Source organism: Ovis aries, chromosome 8 (genome assembly GCF_016772045.2).
Source record: "Ovis aries strain OAR_USU_Benz2616 breed Rambouillet chromosome 8, ARS-UI_Ramb_v3.0, whole genome shotgun sequence".
NCBI lineage: Eukaryota > Metazoa > Chordata > Mammalia > Artiodactyla > Bovidae > Ovis > Ovis aries.
In genome coordinates this window covers 79,209,510-79,226,613 of record NC_056061.1, presented here as the reverse complement: position 1 = coordinate 79,226,613, position 17,104 = coordinate 79,209,510, and the positions used below count along the sequence as shown (strand labels likewise).

General features: G+C 36.0%; 1 protein-coding gene across 17 annotated transcripts in view; it reads right to left on the bottom strand.

Annotated features, from left to right (window-relative positions):
* The window catches only part of SCAF8 (SR-related CTD associated factor 8), a 218,490-nt gene that overhangs the window by 144,193 nt on the left and 57,193 nt on the right, over positions 1–17,104 (bottom strand). For 14 of the 17 annotated variants that reach the window (XR_009601677.1, XR_006060662.2, XR_009601676.1 and 11 more), the window contains 7 exons: positions 15,789–15,868; positions 14,045–14,162; positions 7,064–7,195; positions 6,694–6,806; positions 5,147–5,340; positions 2,963–3,063; positions 109–222 (listed from right to left, as the gene is read on the bottom strand). Coding sequence is in view for 8 of the 17 variants with exons in the window: in XM_060419857.1 (XP_060275840.1) it covers positions 109–222; positions 2,963–3,063; positions 5,147–5,340; positions 6,694–6,806; positions 7,064–7,195; positions 14,045–14,162; positions 15,789–15,868 (852 nt within the window). In the remaining 9 variants the exon portion in view is untranslated. The remainder of the gene's footprint in view (positions 1–108; positions 223–2,962; positions 3,064–5,146; positions 5,341–6,693; positions 6,807–7,063; positions 7,196–14,044; positions 14,163–15,788; positions 15,869–17,104) is intronic. The other 3 variants (XR_009601679.1, XM_042253665.2, XM_060419860.1) reach the window with 1 other exon arrangement.

Sequence of the window (17,104 nt, the reverse complement as noted above, 5' to 3'; positions counted from 1 at the left end):
ATAATAAATTTCTGTCAAGGTTTACCCATAACGCTAAAAAAGGATTCAATACAGGAAACAAGATTCTAACGATCCAATAAAACAAGAGCATGCATCCCCCAATCTCACCTTAATGACCTTGGATCCAATTTTATATGACCCAGAACTAAGTTTCTGAAGAGCTCGAAATGCATCTTGTCGATGAACCATGCAGACATAAGCACAGCCTCTGGGAGGAATCATCTGTTAAAAAAATTTTTTCCTTTAGAAATGGTATAAGGAGGGCAAGTCATTTTTAGCATTTTATGGTTTGAATAGAACAGGACATTGATTACTGATAATACTGAATCATTTTCCCCCTTTCTTCCTCTGGCTGTTTATTGATACAATTCATATACAATTACTTAAAGAAAAAGTTCAGAAGTTAGCTGGGACTCACTCTAAGCCTGATATACATGAAATCTTAAATATATCACATGTCAATCCGTTTCACTACACAATGATGAACTATTAACATAATGCAAGACATGTATATAATACCACCAGATAAACAGAACGTAGTACTGGATGGCCAACATATTTGAAGCATGGAATTTATTTACAGTAGTATTTATAATTTTCCAAATGTTATGTGGGTATTGTGAGAAGGATTTTTGTTTGGCTGAAATATTTTATCCTTAATATAAAGTCCAAAATCTACAACAAATAATAAAATGAAAGCTTTTCAATTTTATAAAACTTAACTTTGCCCAACTACTTCCAGACAAAGGTTTTAGTATGAATAGGAAGATAGCCTCAGCATAAGGATCTCAATTTTTGTAGCATTTAACTACTCTATAAACTACCAAATCATAAAATTATCTTTAATGTATTAATTCAGAAAAATACATGGAGTATTTCACTTCATGAAGAACTTACAAGGTCTTCTACCACTTTCTTAGTAGTCATTACATAAGCTTTAGCTGTGAAAATAATCTTTCCCCCAGTCTTGCTAATATCTCAAGCTATCAACTCTTAATTCCAAACTTCTCAAAAGAGAAGCTTATCTAACCCCTTACATAATTCATCTTTCGCAATGTAGATCCAAACCCTCCCCAAACCACCAAAAATATTTTCTTCGAGCTAATGACCTACCAAATTCTAAATCGAATGGACTCTTCTCAGTCTTCAAATTCCCCCCAAACTAACTGAAAGGTTTATTAAGTCTTCCATCAGTTTTTCAAATCCTGGATTTTATCACTAGCTATTTAGTACACTTCACTTCACAAAATAACTTAATGCCTATTACTTGTAAATAATACACTATTATAAGGTAAGACAGAAAAAGAGGGAGACACACTGATGTCCAAATGACTGTTGTACAAGAAAGACTAGACATGGCATACGCAGTGTGAAATACAAGACGCTACTTGGATACAGGATCTGTTCAGAGCAGTGATTCCTGGTTTTGCATCAAATTCACCTGTGTAATTATGGCACTTTGATAAGAATCTAAAGATAATGATCATGGGCATCCATGTTTTTTCAAATGTCAGCCCATGTCTGATATGCAGCTAGAGCTGAGAACCATTAGTTTAAATATAGTGCAAAATCAGAAAAAAATTTCAGAGGTTACATGATTACAAACTCTGAAAGATTACTTAAATTCTGACAGGTGAAATTTAAAAAGACAAAAAGAAAAGCCTTCAACACTTTTATGGTATAAAAAGAGGAATCTGAAACACCTAAGTTGAAACACTCAACCAATTATCTATTATTTATTAATTAATCAGTTATTTACTATCCATGTAACTCAGTCAAATCATTTAGGTTCCTCCCAGGTAAAGTAACACTATACGAATTACTTATTAACCAGCTTCCTGTGAGGCTCCAATGAGGTCACACTCCATTGAAAGTAAAATACAAAATGGTCAAATTCAATTTAAATAAACACTGCTGTCACTAATACCAAAAAGTCAAATTTGGCCATATAAAGAATGTTGAGACTATAAGGACTCTAAGACTAGAAAGGAAAAACCAGTCAATTTCCTGGTAAATAATGATGAAAAATGTCCAAAAGACATTAAAGGATAGTAACAGTAAATAAAATCAGGGTTAAAGTCTCCTCAAACAAATGACTACAAAACATATCATGGCTTAGTTTTAGCTCCAAGGAGAAACACTGGCCCCTCAGGAAGAAGAAAATATTCCAAGAAGGGGACTGGGTGCAGGGAAAGAATCACACTGAGGCGTGAGGGAACTGTGCTCAGGCCGCACAGGTTTTCTTGCCTCGGGGTTTGCTCTGAGAGGGCGAGGTGGGGAAGGGGAGGAAGGAGGCTGGCAGAAGACTGGGACCTCCCGTCCAGCTGTGTCTCCACCATCACCGACATGCTCAGGTGAATTCTAACTCAGTTTCTCCATTTTCATTAAAAAAGGGGGAAAAAAGAATTAAACCAGATTATACATATGGTTCAGAGAAGGCAGTGGCACCCCACTCCAGTACTCTTGCTTGGAAAATCCCATGGACGGAGGAGCCTGGAAGGCTGCAGTCCATGGGGACGCTAGAGTCAGACATGACTGAGCGACTTCACTTTCACTTTTCACTTTCATGCATTGGAGAAGGCAATGGCACCTCACTCCAGTGTTCTTGCCTGGAGAATCCGAGGGATGGCAGAGCCTGGTGGGCTGCCGTCTATGGGGTCGCAGACTCAGACATGACTGAAGCGACTTAACAGCAACAGCATACATATGGTTCCTGCTAACTCATTTGATGTTTTTAGCAATCAAGTACTGCCATACTGCAGTAAGCCCCCTAAAAATATTTTGTAAGAATTCCATTAAAAAAAGAAAAATTAATTAAGAAGATATCAGGAGAATAAACACAAAAATGATCAGAGTCAAATAATCCTCACAAAAATGTGATTAAGGGCAGATACAAAGTGACTGAAAACTCCCTGTATTTTTTCCAAACCTTACACTATTATATTTAAGAATTGATACTTACATTAATGGACTCAATCTGTCCAAACTCTTCAAACAGGTTGGTTAAATCTTGCTGTGTTGCCTTCTTGTCCACCTGACCAACCCACAGAGTAGTACTGCATACTGCCAAGACACAAGAGACAACGACCTAAATCACAGGTAAGTTACCTTCTTCAAGTAGCTAAGGAAAAGCACTAGTAACAGTAATAAATTAAAATAAGATAGCATATTTTAAATACTTATTAACTGATATTTTTATTTGTTATGTTTAAAATCAACTAAAATGCCAGGTACCCACTCACATCTATGCCAAGACAACATCTTGCATTATTATCACATATTCTCAAGCTTGACAGCACACACTGGTGGATATCTGAGACGCACTAAAGATAATCCAAGATACGTGGTACAGAAAATTGGGAACTGGGGTAGTTTAAAAATTCTGTAGGTGATTCTAATGTGCAACAAAGTTTCAAAATCACTGTTCACTGCAATCCTATTTGGGAACCTTTTAAGTATCTTTCTGTGATGGAATGAACAGTTAAATCTGAAAACAGTATCTTACCCTTAAGAAAAGAATAATTAGATTAAAAAAAAGGGAAAAGGCTGATGCAGAACTCAACTTGTTACCATGAAAGCCTCAGGGATACTAAAAGCCGGAAGCACCAGAGACACATCTGGCCTATTTTTGGCTGCACTGTTTATGCCTTCAGAAACAGCTCCTTTCCCTGAAAACACTTACTTTAAAAATAGCTACAGCTGATATATTTGCAGAGTTTTATTATATTTGGATTCGTGTCAATGTTATTTAAAAAAAAAGTCTCCAGCTTTTGGGTTACTGTTTTACTCTACAGCTAATTCAGCCCTACATTAAAATATGACCATTGCAAGATATCTACCAAATGTGGATTTCAATCAGGCCTCTCTACTCTGGCTGGTCAGAACGTGAATGTCTTCCAGACCTATGAGAGCTTCGGGAATCATTCAGTTAACAGATCCCTGGAGACTGTTCTCTCCCTGCTGTTTGTTCTGGGTCTCATTCAGTTCACCTGTCCATTCAACCAAAGTCTCAAAGGGCAATGCATTAGTTTTCTTTTGCACTGTAACAAAACACCACAAAATTAGTACCTTAAAACGCAGAAAGGTAGTCTTCTACATCTCTGGTGGTCTAAAATCAGTCAGCAAGTTACACTCCTTCTGGAGGCCCTCAGAGCAAATCTGTTTCCTACCTTTGCTGGCTAGCTTCTACAGTTATCTCATTCCTCAGCTCCTGATCCCAACCCCCGTGTCTGAATCAGGGTTAGGAGCACCAACATTATTAATCATTTACTACTGGTTCTCACAATCAGGTAAGATTCTGGAAAGACAGCCAAGGCTGGTTCAGATTGCTAAAATATAGTAAGAAGATCCTGTCACCTTTAATTACATGCCTGGGTTTCCAGGGTGCTTCAGCAATATAAGCTGTACCAGTTACCCATCTATCTCCACGGCAGAAAGAATTTATTTGGAGATCTTCAGAAATTAGATAACCTGATCAGTGTTCAGCTCTTGGCAAAGAATGATAATTTGCTCCATTTTATGTACTTCACCCATCTGCAACCTGTTCGTTCACCCTAAAAGTCATAGTGGGTACTAAGAACCGTTTATGAAGAATCCCACACTAAGTATGACTTATTTTCCTATACTTCACATGCCTGTCAAGTCAATTCTCCTGGAGGTTTCTCCCCAAACAAACCCCTACTACTACCAAATTTGGTCTAATCACACATTATAGATTAACTATAAAGGAGGGAAAGTTTTCACAACAGAACTCTCTCTTTCCATACTGATCAAGTTTATAATTAGCTTTAAATTGGCATGCTTCCCATAATAATTATTCCTATACACCTGGTGTTCAAAACTGGTTAGGATACTACACATGGAAATCACGGTGTCAGTGAAATATTAGAGATACAAGGCCTATTCTACTATGTAAATCATTAGTCAAGTCATATTTTTTAACTAGTATCAAAAAAAAATCAACTCTCAATGACATTAGTATTTGAATAGAAACCTATTACTTATCTTTCTCCTCTATTACATTATAAAAACCAAACCAGTTTTCAACTTCTCAGTCTAAAAAATCAGGTTGAGAGATTGTGTATTAATACCGGTAACTATTTTCTCAACGTTACTGAAACCAAAGCTTATAAAGTACATCACTTACCACTCAATGTTTTAGACCTGATTGGAGGTAATCCCTTCTTCTGTCGCTCTTTCTCTCTTTCTCTAGCTCTCCTTTCACTCGAGTATGAACGTGATGATTTCCTTTTTCTTTCTCTAGAGCGGGAGCGTGATCGCTTTCTGTGCTTACGCTTTCGAGAACCAGATCGTGACCTAGACCTTCGTTTTCTTGGTGATCTAACAACAACAACAAAACACCCTTATTTTACTAATGACAATGTTAAAGTATCAAACACGCACTTAAATCTCTATACTGCTATACTGCTTAGGTCTACATTAGACACAGATGTTTGTCTGCAACGATTCTTATTGAGTCTGGGTGATACAAGGAAGAAGAGAAAGAGTCTAGTTAGGGTCTCACTTTCTCATAGTGTCTAATTTACAAACAAGAGTCAAGAACAGGGATGAAAGAAAACAGATTCTTTAGGTGACAAACATGTGCATTCTTAAAATTAGGAAACGGTGTTTTCAACAGCAGACCACTAAACAATTCTGTTTACAGGTTTTCACCTTGACTTTACAATATAATGTGATACTAAAATACTGTGTTATTTTTCCTATTAATCATATGCCACTGAACTCTATTCAAAATACTCATGTGTTGAAAAGACAAAGAATTTGCTAAGACAAAGATGTTTTCAGGACTAGCACTGTAATTTCCTGGAGAGAAGTCAGTTTAGAGAAAGATGAACTGACAAGCTCTCACTTGCAAGGGAATTCTTAAAACACCCAAGAAATGACTGAAAAAACCATCAAAGATACTGTCCCTCTTCCAGCATTTACTGTTCAGACTTCCTGGGGCATTCGTGTGCCGAAAACACAGCATAAAAATGTTACAGATTAGGTTTTAAGACAGTTTATAGCAAAGACAACATATATTTAAGACAGTTCAAAACAAAAACAAGAAAATTGACCAGGTTAAGAATAATGTACTTTAACTCAAACTTGATTGAGCATGTACATTAATGAGCCTTAACATGGCTAAGCCCACAGAGAAAACCATTTCTAGGATATGTTTTTGAGAGTCCGATATGCTTACTGTTAATAAAAACAATTTTTATAGTTTGATTTTCATAATCATTTTTGGTATTATGAGATGAAACAGAATGCAAAAACCACAATGGCATTTCTAATACTATTCCTTTATTAGGTGATTTAACTGTTGTTCAGGGACAATTGTGTCCTAAGCTGACTATCATCATAATATTATTAACTGAAACCATATATAACCCAAAATCCAAGTCTCACGATATTGCTGTGACTCATGTAAATAATTCAAATAAAATGCCACAGACATGTCCAACTAAAAACAAAACAAATATTTTCTGTTTTTGAAGTTCTGAGTTACTTTCTCATGAGACAAGATGTTATTCTCAAACATACTGAGAGTAACTTTCCTTTTCTCTCAAACATATTGAGAGAAAGTTTCTTTTACCTTGACGCAAAAAAACAAAGGATGCAAAAAAAATAAATAAAAAGCCAACATTTAAAAAGTCTGCACACAGCTATTTTTAAATACTACTACAGAACCTTGAACGAGATCGGGAGTGTGTTCTTGATCTTGAACGAACAGCCACTTTCTTTGCTTCCTGTTCAAAGATCTCCTCTTCCACTGCATCTTGCACTTCATCTATATCCATATCCTTGAAAGTCAAAGGAACACAAGCAAACAAAAGGCCTGGTTGAGATTCAGTGTTGACTATTTCTGCATTCCAAAATATTCACCATAGTAACATTAATGCCTACTAGTAAAACGGTTACAATGCACAGCTTAACGTGGAGGAAAAAACATTTACGTTTATATTATTTTACATAAAATAAACAATATTACCATATTTTAAGACTTTTTTCTGAAATCAATTTTAGAACTTTATCACCTAGGAAAACATTTACTTTTTACCTGTTGCTGAATATCTATGGAATCATCCAAATTTGCTTCAGGTTCAAGGAAATGCTGCTGACTGCTCCCTTGTGACGGTGATGCAGAATGTTCTGACCCAAATGTTCCTTCTTGACTATCCTGAGGAGTTGCCTGTTGAGAATGTACACAAACACACAAGCATTGGGAAGTAATGAATAATATTATAAATGAAAATCTACATGCAAACATCACAATCAAATTTTTAAAAAGAAACCCAATACCAAAAGAATTCTGTTACATCTTTAATGATCAATCTAAAATGGCACTTTTTTATAAATCCAAGTTTACTTGAAAGCAGAGAATACCTCCATAAAGGGGGATACGGTAACACTAGAAGAGACTGATAAGATTAACAAAGTCTCCAAACAAAATTTTTCATTGTGGGAAAGATAAACTATCATGGATAAAGGGACCGTATCATGAATGATATATAAAGAACTAAGTCACCCACTATATATACACAAGCAAAAGCAAAGCTCAAACCTGAATATCAAAATCACTGATCGAGTAAAATCAGTTTAGAACTTGGATCTTTTTCAACCTCCACCTCTATGAATTCACAAAACAGTATTAGGAGGTACTCAGATATGTAAAACATTTCAGAAAGACTAAACAAAAGTTAGGCAATGAAGCCTAACTATAGGAAAAAACCAAATTTAAATCCCCCCCCAAACCTGCGACAATTACAGCAACTGGATACAGGGACTCTGCTTATATGCTGCTAATCAGTGTGAACTTGCTTAGCAACTGCATAATACTATGATCATAAAATAAATTATATATGGCAGAAAGTGAAGAAGAGCTAAAGAGCCCCTTGATGAAAGTGAGAGAGTGAAAAGGTTGGCTTAAAGCTCAACATTCAGAAAACTAAGATCATGGCGTCTGGTCCCATCACTTCATGGGAAATAGATGGGGAAACAGTGTCAGACTTTATTTTGGGGGGCTCCCAAATCACTGCACATGGTGACTGCAGCCATGAAATTAAAAGACGCTTCCTCCTTGGAAGGAAAGCTATGACCAACCTAGATAGCATATTAAAAAGCAGAGACATTTACTTTGGCAACAAAGGTCCGTCTAATCAAGGCTATGGTTTTTCCAGTAGTCATGTATGGATGTGAGAGTTGGACTGTGAAGAAAACTGAGTGCTGAAGAATTGATGCTTTTGAACTGTGGTGTTGGAGAAGACTCTTGAGAGTCCCTTGGACTGCAAGGAGATCCAACCAGTCTATCCTAAAGGAGACCAGTCCTGGGTGTTCATTGTAAGGACTGATGCTAAAGCTGAAACTCCAATACTTTGGACACCTCATGCGAAGAGCTGACTCACTGGAAAAGACTCTGATGCTAGGAGGGATTGGAGGCAGAAGGAAAAGGGGACGACAGAGGATGAGATGGCTGGATGGCATCACCGCCTCGATGGACATGAGTCTGAGTGAACTCCAGGAGTTGGTGATGGACAGGGAGGCCTGGTGAGCTGCAATTCATGGGGCTGCAAAGAGTCGGACACAACTGAGCGACTGAACTGAACTGACTGATGATGTTAACTAAAACTGAGAAATTGATTATTATGAAAAAAAGACTCCTTAATTAAACATCCTAAAACATGATCTCACAGGTGTTCAAGATAAATAAAAAGAGTCCCTGGTAGTACACAAGAACTAGAACTATTGAATATCATAATAATTAACAGAAAAGGGTAACTCAAACTTCTGTTTCCTTCCTACAAACCTATTACTAAGAACAAAGCTACTCTCGCTATGAATTTGTCTCTGTGTGTAAAAGGAATACAGTACAGTGATTATAGAGAATACTATATTATAAATTTCAAAGTTGCTAAGAGACTAAATCTTAATTGTTCTCACCACAAAAAAGAATTATTTGACATGAGAGAGGTGTTAGCTAACAATAGAGGTAATTGTATCTCAATATATAATCATATCAAATCAGTATGCTGTACACCTGAAACTCATACAATGTTATGTCAATTATATCTCAATAAAAAATTTTTTTATTACTCTTATTCTAACAACATTTAAACTGAAAGAAAAGTAAGCAGTAGAAAAACTGAGTCAAAAAAAGCATAAAAGAACCATTCCAATGTATTAATTTATGAAGGAACAGGTTCCCCAAAGACAAGTAACATTTTCAAGGTTTAGAAATAAATTAAAGCTAAAAAACTTGTTAATTAAATGCCTGCTTTATTCCACACAATTGACCAAAAGTTGGTAAATTAGTATACTTTTGAGAACAAATCAAAGTGTGCTTTAAGCACAGTCCCAGCCTTCAAAGTGGTACAACAAAAATAAAATTCTTAACAACACAGCAAGATAATATTCCATTTTACCCCGAGCCTTGCTGTTTGGCCTTAATTCGGTACTGCTACAACCTTCACATCATGTATTTCTTAGCTCACCACCCACCTGGAGCATCCCATCCACCATCCACCCCACCTCTGTCTTTCACCTCTGATTATCTGTGTAATAGTCTGCTTGATATAACCAGCAGAATCCACTGCAACCAATGTTAGATTCTGAGGTTCTCTGTGGGCAGTTTTACCTATTTGAAAAGGCTGCGGTTCATGACTCTATTTTTTCTTTGAAATCTTATGAAGACAAAGAGAAAATTTACTTTTAAAATTCAACTACAAGGGCTTCCCAGGTGGCTCAGTGGTAAGAATCCACCTGCCAATGCAGGAGACACAGGTTAGATCCCTGATCTAGAAGATTCCACACACCACAGAGCAACTAAGCCCGTGCGCCACAGCTATTTAGCCTGTCTTCTAGAGCCCGGGGAGTCGCAACTTCTGAGCCCATGTGCTGCAACTACTGAAGCTCACGTGTCCTAGAGCCTCTGCTCCACAAGGGAAGCCGCTGCAATGAGAAGCTGGCTCATCCCAACTAGAGAAAAGTCCAAGCAGCAAGGAAGCCCCAGGACAGCCAAAAAATAAAACTATATTTTAAAATTACAATAAAATTCAACCACCATTTATTTTATGATCTTACAATTAGCATTAGGTCAACTGGACCCTTAACTACATCTAAGGTCTAAGCTATGTCATGGGACCTTAGAGGTGTTTTTCTCCTATATATTGAAACATTTTGCTATTTCATCATCCTAAAGAATTATTCCACTATTACTCATCAATTATTCCCAACTGTGAAAAAAAACCCTAAAATAATAATTTAAAAAGTAAGGAATTGTTGAAAAGCGGGATTCAACCGTGAAATAGACCTTCCTTCAGTTTTACTGCATCACCAAGAGTACTGCATTATACTTCAAGCAGGTATAAATAAGAATTGGATCACAGAAAAAGCAAACAAACATTTACGTCTTCCTGACTATGCTAAAGCTTTTGACTATGTAGATCACAAGAAACTGTGGAAAATTCTTAGAGAGATGGGACTACTAGACCACCTTATCTGTCTCCTGGGAAGCCTGTATGCAGGTCAAAAAGCAACAACTTAGAACCAGACATGGAACACCGAACTTCTTCAAAATTTAACAAGGAGTACATCAAGGTGGTATATTGTCACCCTGCTTATTTAACTTATATGCAGAGTACATCATGCAAAATGCTGGATGAAGCACAAACTGGAATCAAGATTTCTGGGAGAAATATCAATAACCTCAGATATGCAGATAGATGATACCACACTTATGACAGAAAGTGAAGAGGAGCTAAAGAGGTTCTTGATGAGGGTCAAAGAACAGAGTGAAAAAGCTGGACTAAAATTCAACATTCAAAAAACTAAGATCATAGTATCTGGTCCCATCACTATGGCAAATAGATGGGAGAAAAAGTAGAAACAGTGACAGATTTTTATTTTCCAGGGCTCCAAAATCAGTGCAGATGGTGACTGTAGCCACAAAATTAAGACACTCGCTCCCTGGAGGAAACACTATGACAAACCTAGGTAGCGTATTAAAGGACAGACACATCACTTGGCTGGCAAAGGTCCGTGTAATTAAAGCTGTGCTTTTTCCAGTAGTCATGTATGGATGTGACAGCTGGACCATAAAGAAAGCAGAGAGCCGAAGAATGGATGCTTTCCAACTGTGGTGCTGGAGAAGACTCTTGAAAGTCCCTTGGATAGTCAATCCTAAAGGAAATCAACCCTGAATATTAACTGGAAGGATTGATGCTGAAGCTAAAGCTCCAATACTATGGCCACCTGATGCAAACACTCAACTCACTGGAAAAGACCCTGATGCTGGGAAAGACTGAGGGCAAGAGGAGAAGCAGGCGACAGAGGATAAGATGGTTAGATAATATCAGTGACTCAACTGACATGAATCTGAGCAAACTCCAGGAGACAGTGAAGGATAGGGAAGCCTGGTGTGCTGCAGACCATGGGGTCGCAAAGTGTTGGACAACTTAACGACCAAATAACAATAAAAAACTACTGAAGCAAAGTAAGTTACATCTTGCTGATATCCCACTGATAGCTCTTTCTTATTAATTGGCTGAATATTTTCTAATCTTTTTATTTCTAACACTTTGGTTAAAGTTCTTTTATCAGTCATCACTTTCATCATGAGCATTTCATTCTGAGTTATCTGACTCTTGGATATCTGATAAAACAGTTATCAAAAGCACAACCCCAACTTACTCAAGACAAGAGAAATCATTCCTTTTATGAAATGATTGTTAGTTCCTCATGATTCAACCATTTTCAGAAAGTTCTCCCGTTTTCCACCAGCTTTCCATCATTAGACAAAAGGCCTCAAACCCTTACAAGTGTGGTCAGGGCTGTGAGAAACAGAGCGCCACTAGCTACCCCAGTATCCTCTTCACTCCAAGACTGTGATAACGTTAGGTCGCCACACTGAGCTTAGCGGCAAATACAAACACTTAGTTTTCCTGCATATCCCACCCCATCTTAAATAAAAACATATTTAAATAAAAACACCGCATCTTAAAAACGTAACTGGTTTGGTAGAGCCAATTACACAACTGATTGAATTTAACTGTTACTCTGTTGATGTTTACTCTTCAATTTTAAATTTGTGATAGGTTTTAAACACTATTCATCTTATGCCTAAGAAAAGTTGCTTTTTTTCTTCACTGCCATTTTTGAACTAGGAAGCTTTTAAGGACATTTACTCCTTTCAAAGAGATTCTATTACTATACCTTCTAAAATTGTGGAGATGATATATAAAGCAATCAACTAAGACTAGAATTCTTTTTTTTTCTTTTTCTGTTAAACTTTCATTTTATTGTTTCTGCTAAAACTTCTGAAATGAAGTTAGAACTAAGGAAATTCAAAAGTGTCACATTTACAGGTGAGTAAATCTGCTTAGATAAACTTCCATTACTACCACCTCTTGGCTCTGTAACAGCTCTGAAGTTTCTTGTATCACTGACAATCTGTTTCCTTTTCTTGAATCACAACTTGTGTTTTAAAATAATATTCAAATGTTTTTTACTCTCCTTTGTCTTCAAGTTCCTAAATTCTCAAGCAGATAAATTTTATTTTCCTGACATAAAATAATGTACCTACTTCTATCAGAATTATTTCTTCAAAACAAGGTATGGAATTTCATTCTCATGATTCCAGGTACAAGTTCCAACATACAGATATCAACAAAATCCATTACCATTTGCATTGAAAGGACAATGTCAGACCCTAACAGTGTCTAAGGTTTGCTATCGAAACTAAAGTAATCTTCCCTCTTCCATATTCCCATAGTCCTTCACTTATACGTCTATTACAAAAACCAGTATTCTGCCTTGTAATCATACAGATATACATACTCTACTAGAGAAGAGCTTACTTGAGGCAAAATGCTTCTCTGTTCTCTGCATGTATCATCCGTCTGACAACGCTCATACTTTAACATTTGTGGTATTGTATTAAATTCATTATCGCCAAAAGATTTGACTAGAAGAAGTGTGAGATTCTCAGAAACTCATAATGTAAACAGTTTTACATCCATAACTATTTCTCAAACAGAGCAAAATCAGGCTTTGCAATGGATTTAACCTTAGCTTCACAATAATTTGACATATTGTATCCATTCTACGGTACAACTTTACATTTCATCATGCCTGAAATTTAGAAGATTCTTAAAACTACACAGAATGTAATTTGTGTGTGCGTGTCCATTTGCTCAGTTCCGTTCGACTCTTTGCAACCCCATGGACTGTAGCTTGCCAGGATTCTCTGTCCATGGAACTTTCCAGGCAAGAATTCCGGAGCAATGCATCTTTCTGACTCAGAGATTGAACCTCCATTTCTTGTGTCTCCTGCATTGGCAGGTGGACTCTTTACCACTGTGCAACCTGGGAAGCCTACATATACTTTAGAAGTATTTAAAAATTCTTGGGTATATATAAAATAATGGTGAGTCTTAAGATGGAAGGTATTTCATACTGGCAGTGCACTTTAACAGTGGATGCTTCATTTCACTAAGCTTCAATTTCCTACAGGGTAAATGAGACTCAAAATACCTATATCTCAGCATATAAAAGATGTGGTCAAAGAAACTATACCTTTTTAAAGAAAAGGATCAAATGAAAAATAGAACTGAACTGTAAAAAAACTACCTGAAAAGCATTAGTTGTAATCATGGCTAATGAAGCTCTTGCCACCTACCAAAAGTCTAATTAAAGATAGCAACCTACTTTGTCATCATCGTCATCAACAATAGCAAAATCACCATGCTTAACAGGGAAGTGAGAGGAAAGAAAAGTTTCACACTGTAATACTGAAACACCATGTCTTCTGTCCTCTAATTCCTTCCAGGATACTGAAAATAGTTTTTATAATTTCTCAACAGATACATAAGCTGCCCAAACACATTTCGAGATTACAAAAAAAAAAAAAAAAAACAGAACAAACAAAAACTGTAAAGGTCCTGAAAAGACTCATCTTCCGAGTAACAACCAGCTGAAGAAAAATCACCAAGTGACAGACTGTAGACAGCCGTAACAATAAAGACCACAAGATGGGGTTATAAACCTTTTGAGGCTGTTGCTGTTCCAGGAGCTGCTGTCTGAGATGTTCAAGATTTTGCTGCTGCAGTTGTTCTGCTATCTGATGAAAGATGGAATTGTTCACAGATTCCGAAACATGAGAACTACAAGGAAAACCAAGTGTAAATATATTTTAAAATCCAATAAAGATAATATGAAAGTAAAAGAATATTCAAAAACACCCCCAAAATGTCAACAAATGGAATATACTCTATTACAGTGTTTACTTTTAATATTAATACAGAAAATAGAGTAACTCAGAACTTTAATATGTTGAAATAAGAAATATACTTCAATAGTTTCAACAGATGGGATTATATGTTAGACATACTCTGCTATTACTGTGTATAAAGTAGTAGTTTTTTACATTAGAGCATTTTAAGAAAATCTTAATGAAACACTTATAAACTGTGACATAATGGGAAAAATGTTCCATCAATCAGTATATGTACAATCTATAATCAAAACTGATCATACACTTAAAAAAAATAATCTACTTTCACATTATTAGGCACGTTAACAGAAAGAATGTTTAGATAAGAGGAAATAATAATTTAACTGTATTCTGGGAAATTCACACCTGGAATGAATACACCTGGAATTCTGGGTGCCACAAGGTAAGACATGAACAAAAAAGAGGGCATCCCCAAAGGGGCAATCAGGATGGTGAGAAGTCTTGAAACAGTTGGAAAAAAGTATACTTCATCTGGAGCAAATAAACCTAAGGGGAAGAATGATACCTATCTTCAAATACTGAATGGCTATGTCTCAATAGATTATGGAGCAAATTTGCTTCCTTGCTTCAGAAAGCAAAATGGATCGGTGTGTAGAAAGCAAATCCCATAGGATTCAGTAACAAAAGATCAAACCATATTAACAACTACTTAACTCTATGTCATAGGAGGCATTAAACAACAGATAAAAAACCTATCAGGACTGTTACAGGAGATTCTTACATTGCTCACGACACTGATCTACATGATCTCAAATGCTTTGTAGTCTAAAACACTAGTTCTTAATTTTTCAAATAGAATCTCTTTATCATAAGCATATAAATACATTTTTATATATTATATATTTTAATATATTATCACAATATAGAAAACTAGTAACTGCTGAAATAAGGCATCCAGAGGCTTTCCCCACTCATCATCCCTTTCCTATTCTCCCACCTTCCACCTTCCTCTCCAACATCCTCTTTCCCACTGGTCCTCTCCTGAACCCCCACAGAATCCAAGGCTCTGCACAATTGTTTGGGGTAAGGAAGAAGGGGAATCACTGATTTAAATAAAAACTCACAATCTATTTCTTTAACAAACAAAATCCCTACAACCCTGTTCCTTACTTCTAATTAATCTGATACATTCCCAGAATTTACTATATACTTCCCAGAAGCAGCCATGGACACTATAAGCAAACTTCTTTCTCCTACTATTTCAACTGAGCTAAATAACCTAAAGCTTAATATATCAACAGCAAATATTGCAACCAAATTTATCAACACCTATCAATTTTCCAGTAAAGAATTTTTATATATCCAAACTATCTGCAAAGTTCATAGAGTCAAAACAATATAGGGAGGCAACAAGCAGCAACTCCTCCATCTTCTTATGTGAGAGCCCAAGAGCCAGAAACTATGCTCAAAGTATACTGAGTAGTTCAGATGGCCATGTTTATAAAGATAACAGAAAAAATTTATGGTTTATGAAGAAAAACATAACAACTCTTACAGTTGAGAAGCTGGAATTTCCTTTTTGGGTTCTTCACTATGCTCAGAATCTTCCCCAAAATCAAACCTATCCATCAACTTCTAAGTGGAGGGAAAAAAAAAAAGAGGGAGAGAAAGAGACAAATTTAAAAGCACTTTACACAAATACAAGTTACAAATGCTATTCTGAAGATCAATGACATTCCATTAAATTATCTCTATCATTTAAAATGTAATTTCTTTCATATAATTTGTTACATACTATTTATTTCATGTAATTTTATTGTTTATTGTTATACTATAAAAAACATTTTGCGTGGACCTTTACTTCTCTTCAAAGAATTCTGACAGACGTTGTCTTATGAAGCAGAACAATCATGACACATAGGATAATTACCAATACTTTATAGAAGAGAAGATTAGGATTTAAATATTTGAGTGGCTTGTCAAGAGTCAAAAAGTTTTATTTAAAAAAAAAAATCTAGAACTATAATCTATAGAACTATAATCAACAGATCTATTACTAGTACAGTTCTCTCAGAATGCTCCACCGTCTTTTAAATGATCAATTTAAAGGCTTTTTGAAAGTTGTAGGCTAAACAAATCTAAGTAATATAATCTAATAAATCAATATTTATATTTCTATGAAAATAACAGCAGAAATAAAAAGAATATAGATAACATTTCCAAGGGATAATATTCTGATAATCACCAAGAATACTGAGGATGTCACACAAGTTAAACATCCAAGATTTTCAACTTTGAAAATACAGTTATATCTCAATTTATCATATTATAGTATTGTAACAACTTGTAAGGAAGCTTTCCTTCGAACTTTCACATACTTTACAATTTTAGCAGGTTAAAATTACAGGCTAGACACTATAATTAATTTATTTGTAACTGCATAAAAATGAGCTCAAAAATCATTTGTCTCAATAGTGAATATACAATTTTACTGGCTTCAAGTGGATTTATAAAATTACTTAAAATTTCTTTCAGAAATTTGAATCTTTTGTAAAATGTATTTAATAAACAGTAATATTTACTTAGTAACTGTTAAGTTATTAAGTAATATTTACTCAATAACAGTACATCTGCGTGTGCTAAGTCGCTGAAGTCACGTCTGACTCTTTGCAACCCTATGGACTGTAGCCCGCCAGGCTCCTCTATCCATGGGATTCTCCAGGCAAGAATGGTTGAGAGTGGTTGCCATGCCCTCCTCCAGGGATCTTCCCAATTCAGGGAATGAACCCGCATCTTGTATGTCACCTGCACTGGCAGGCAGGTTCTTTACCACTACCGCCATCTGGGAAGCCCCTTACACAGTGCTGTGTT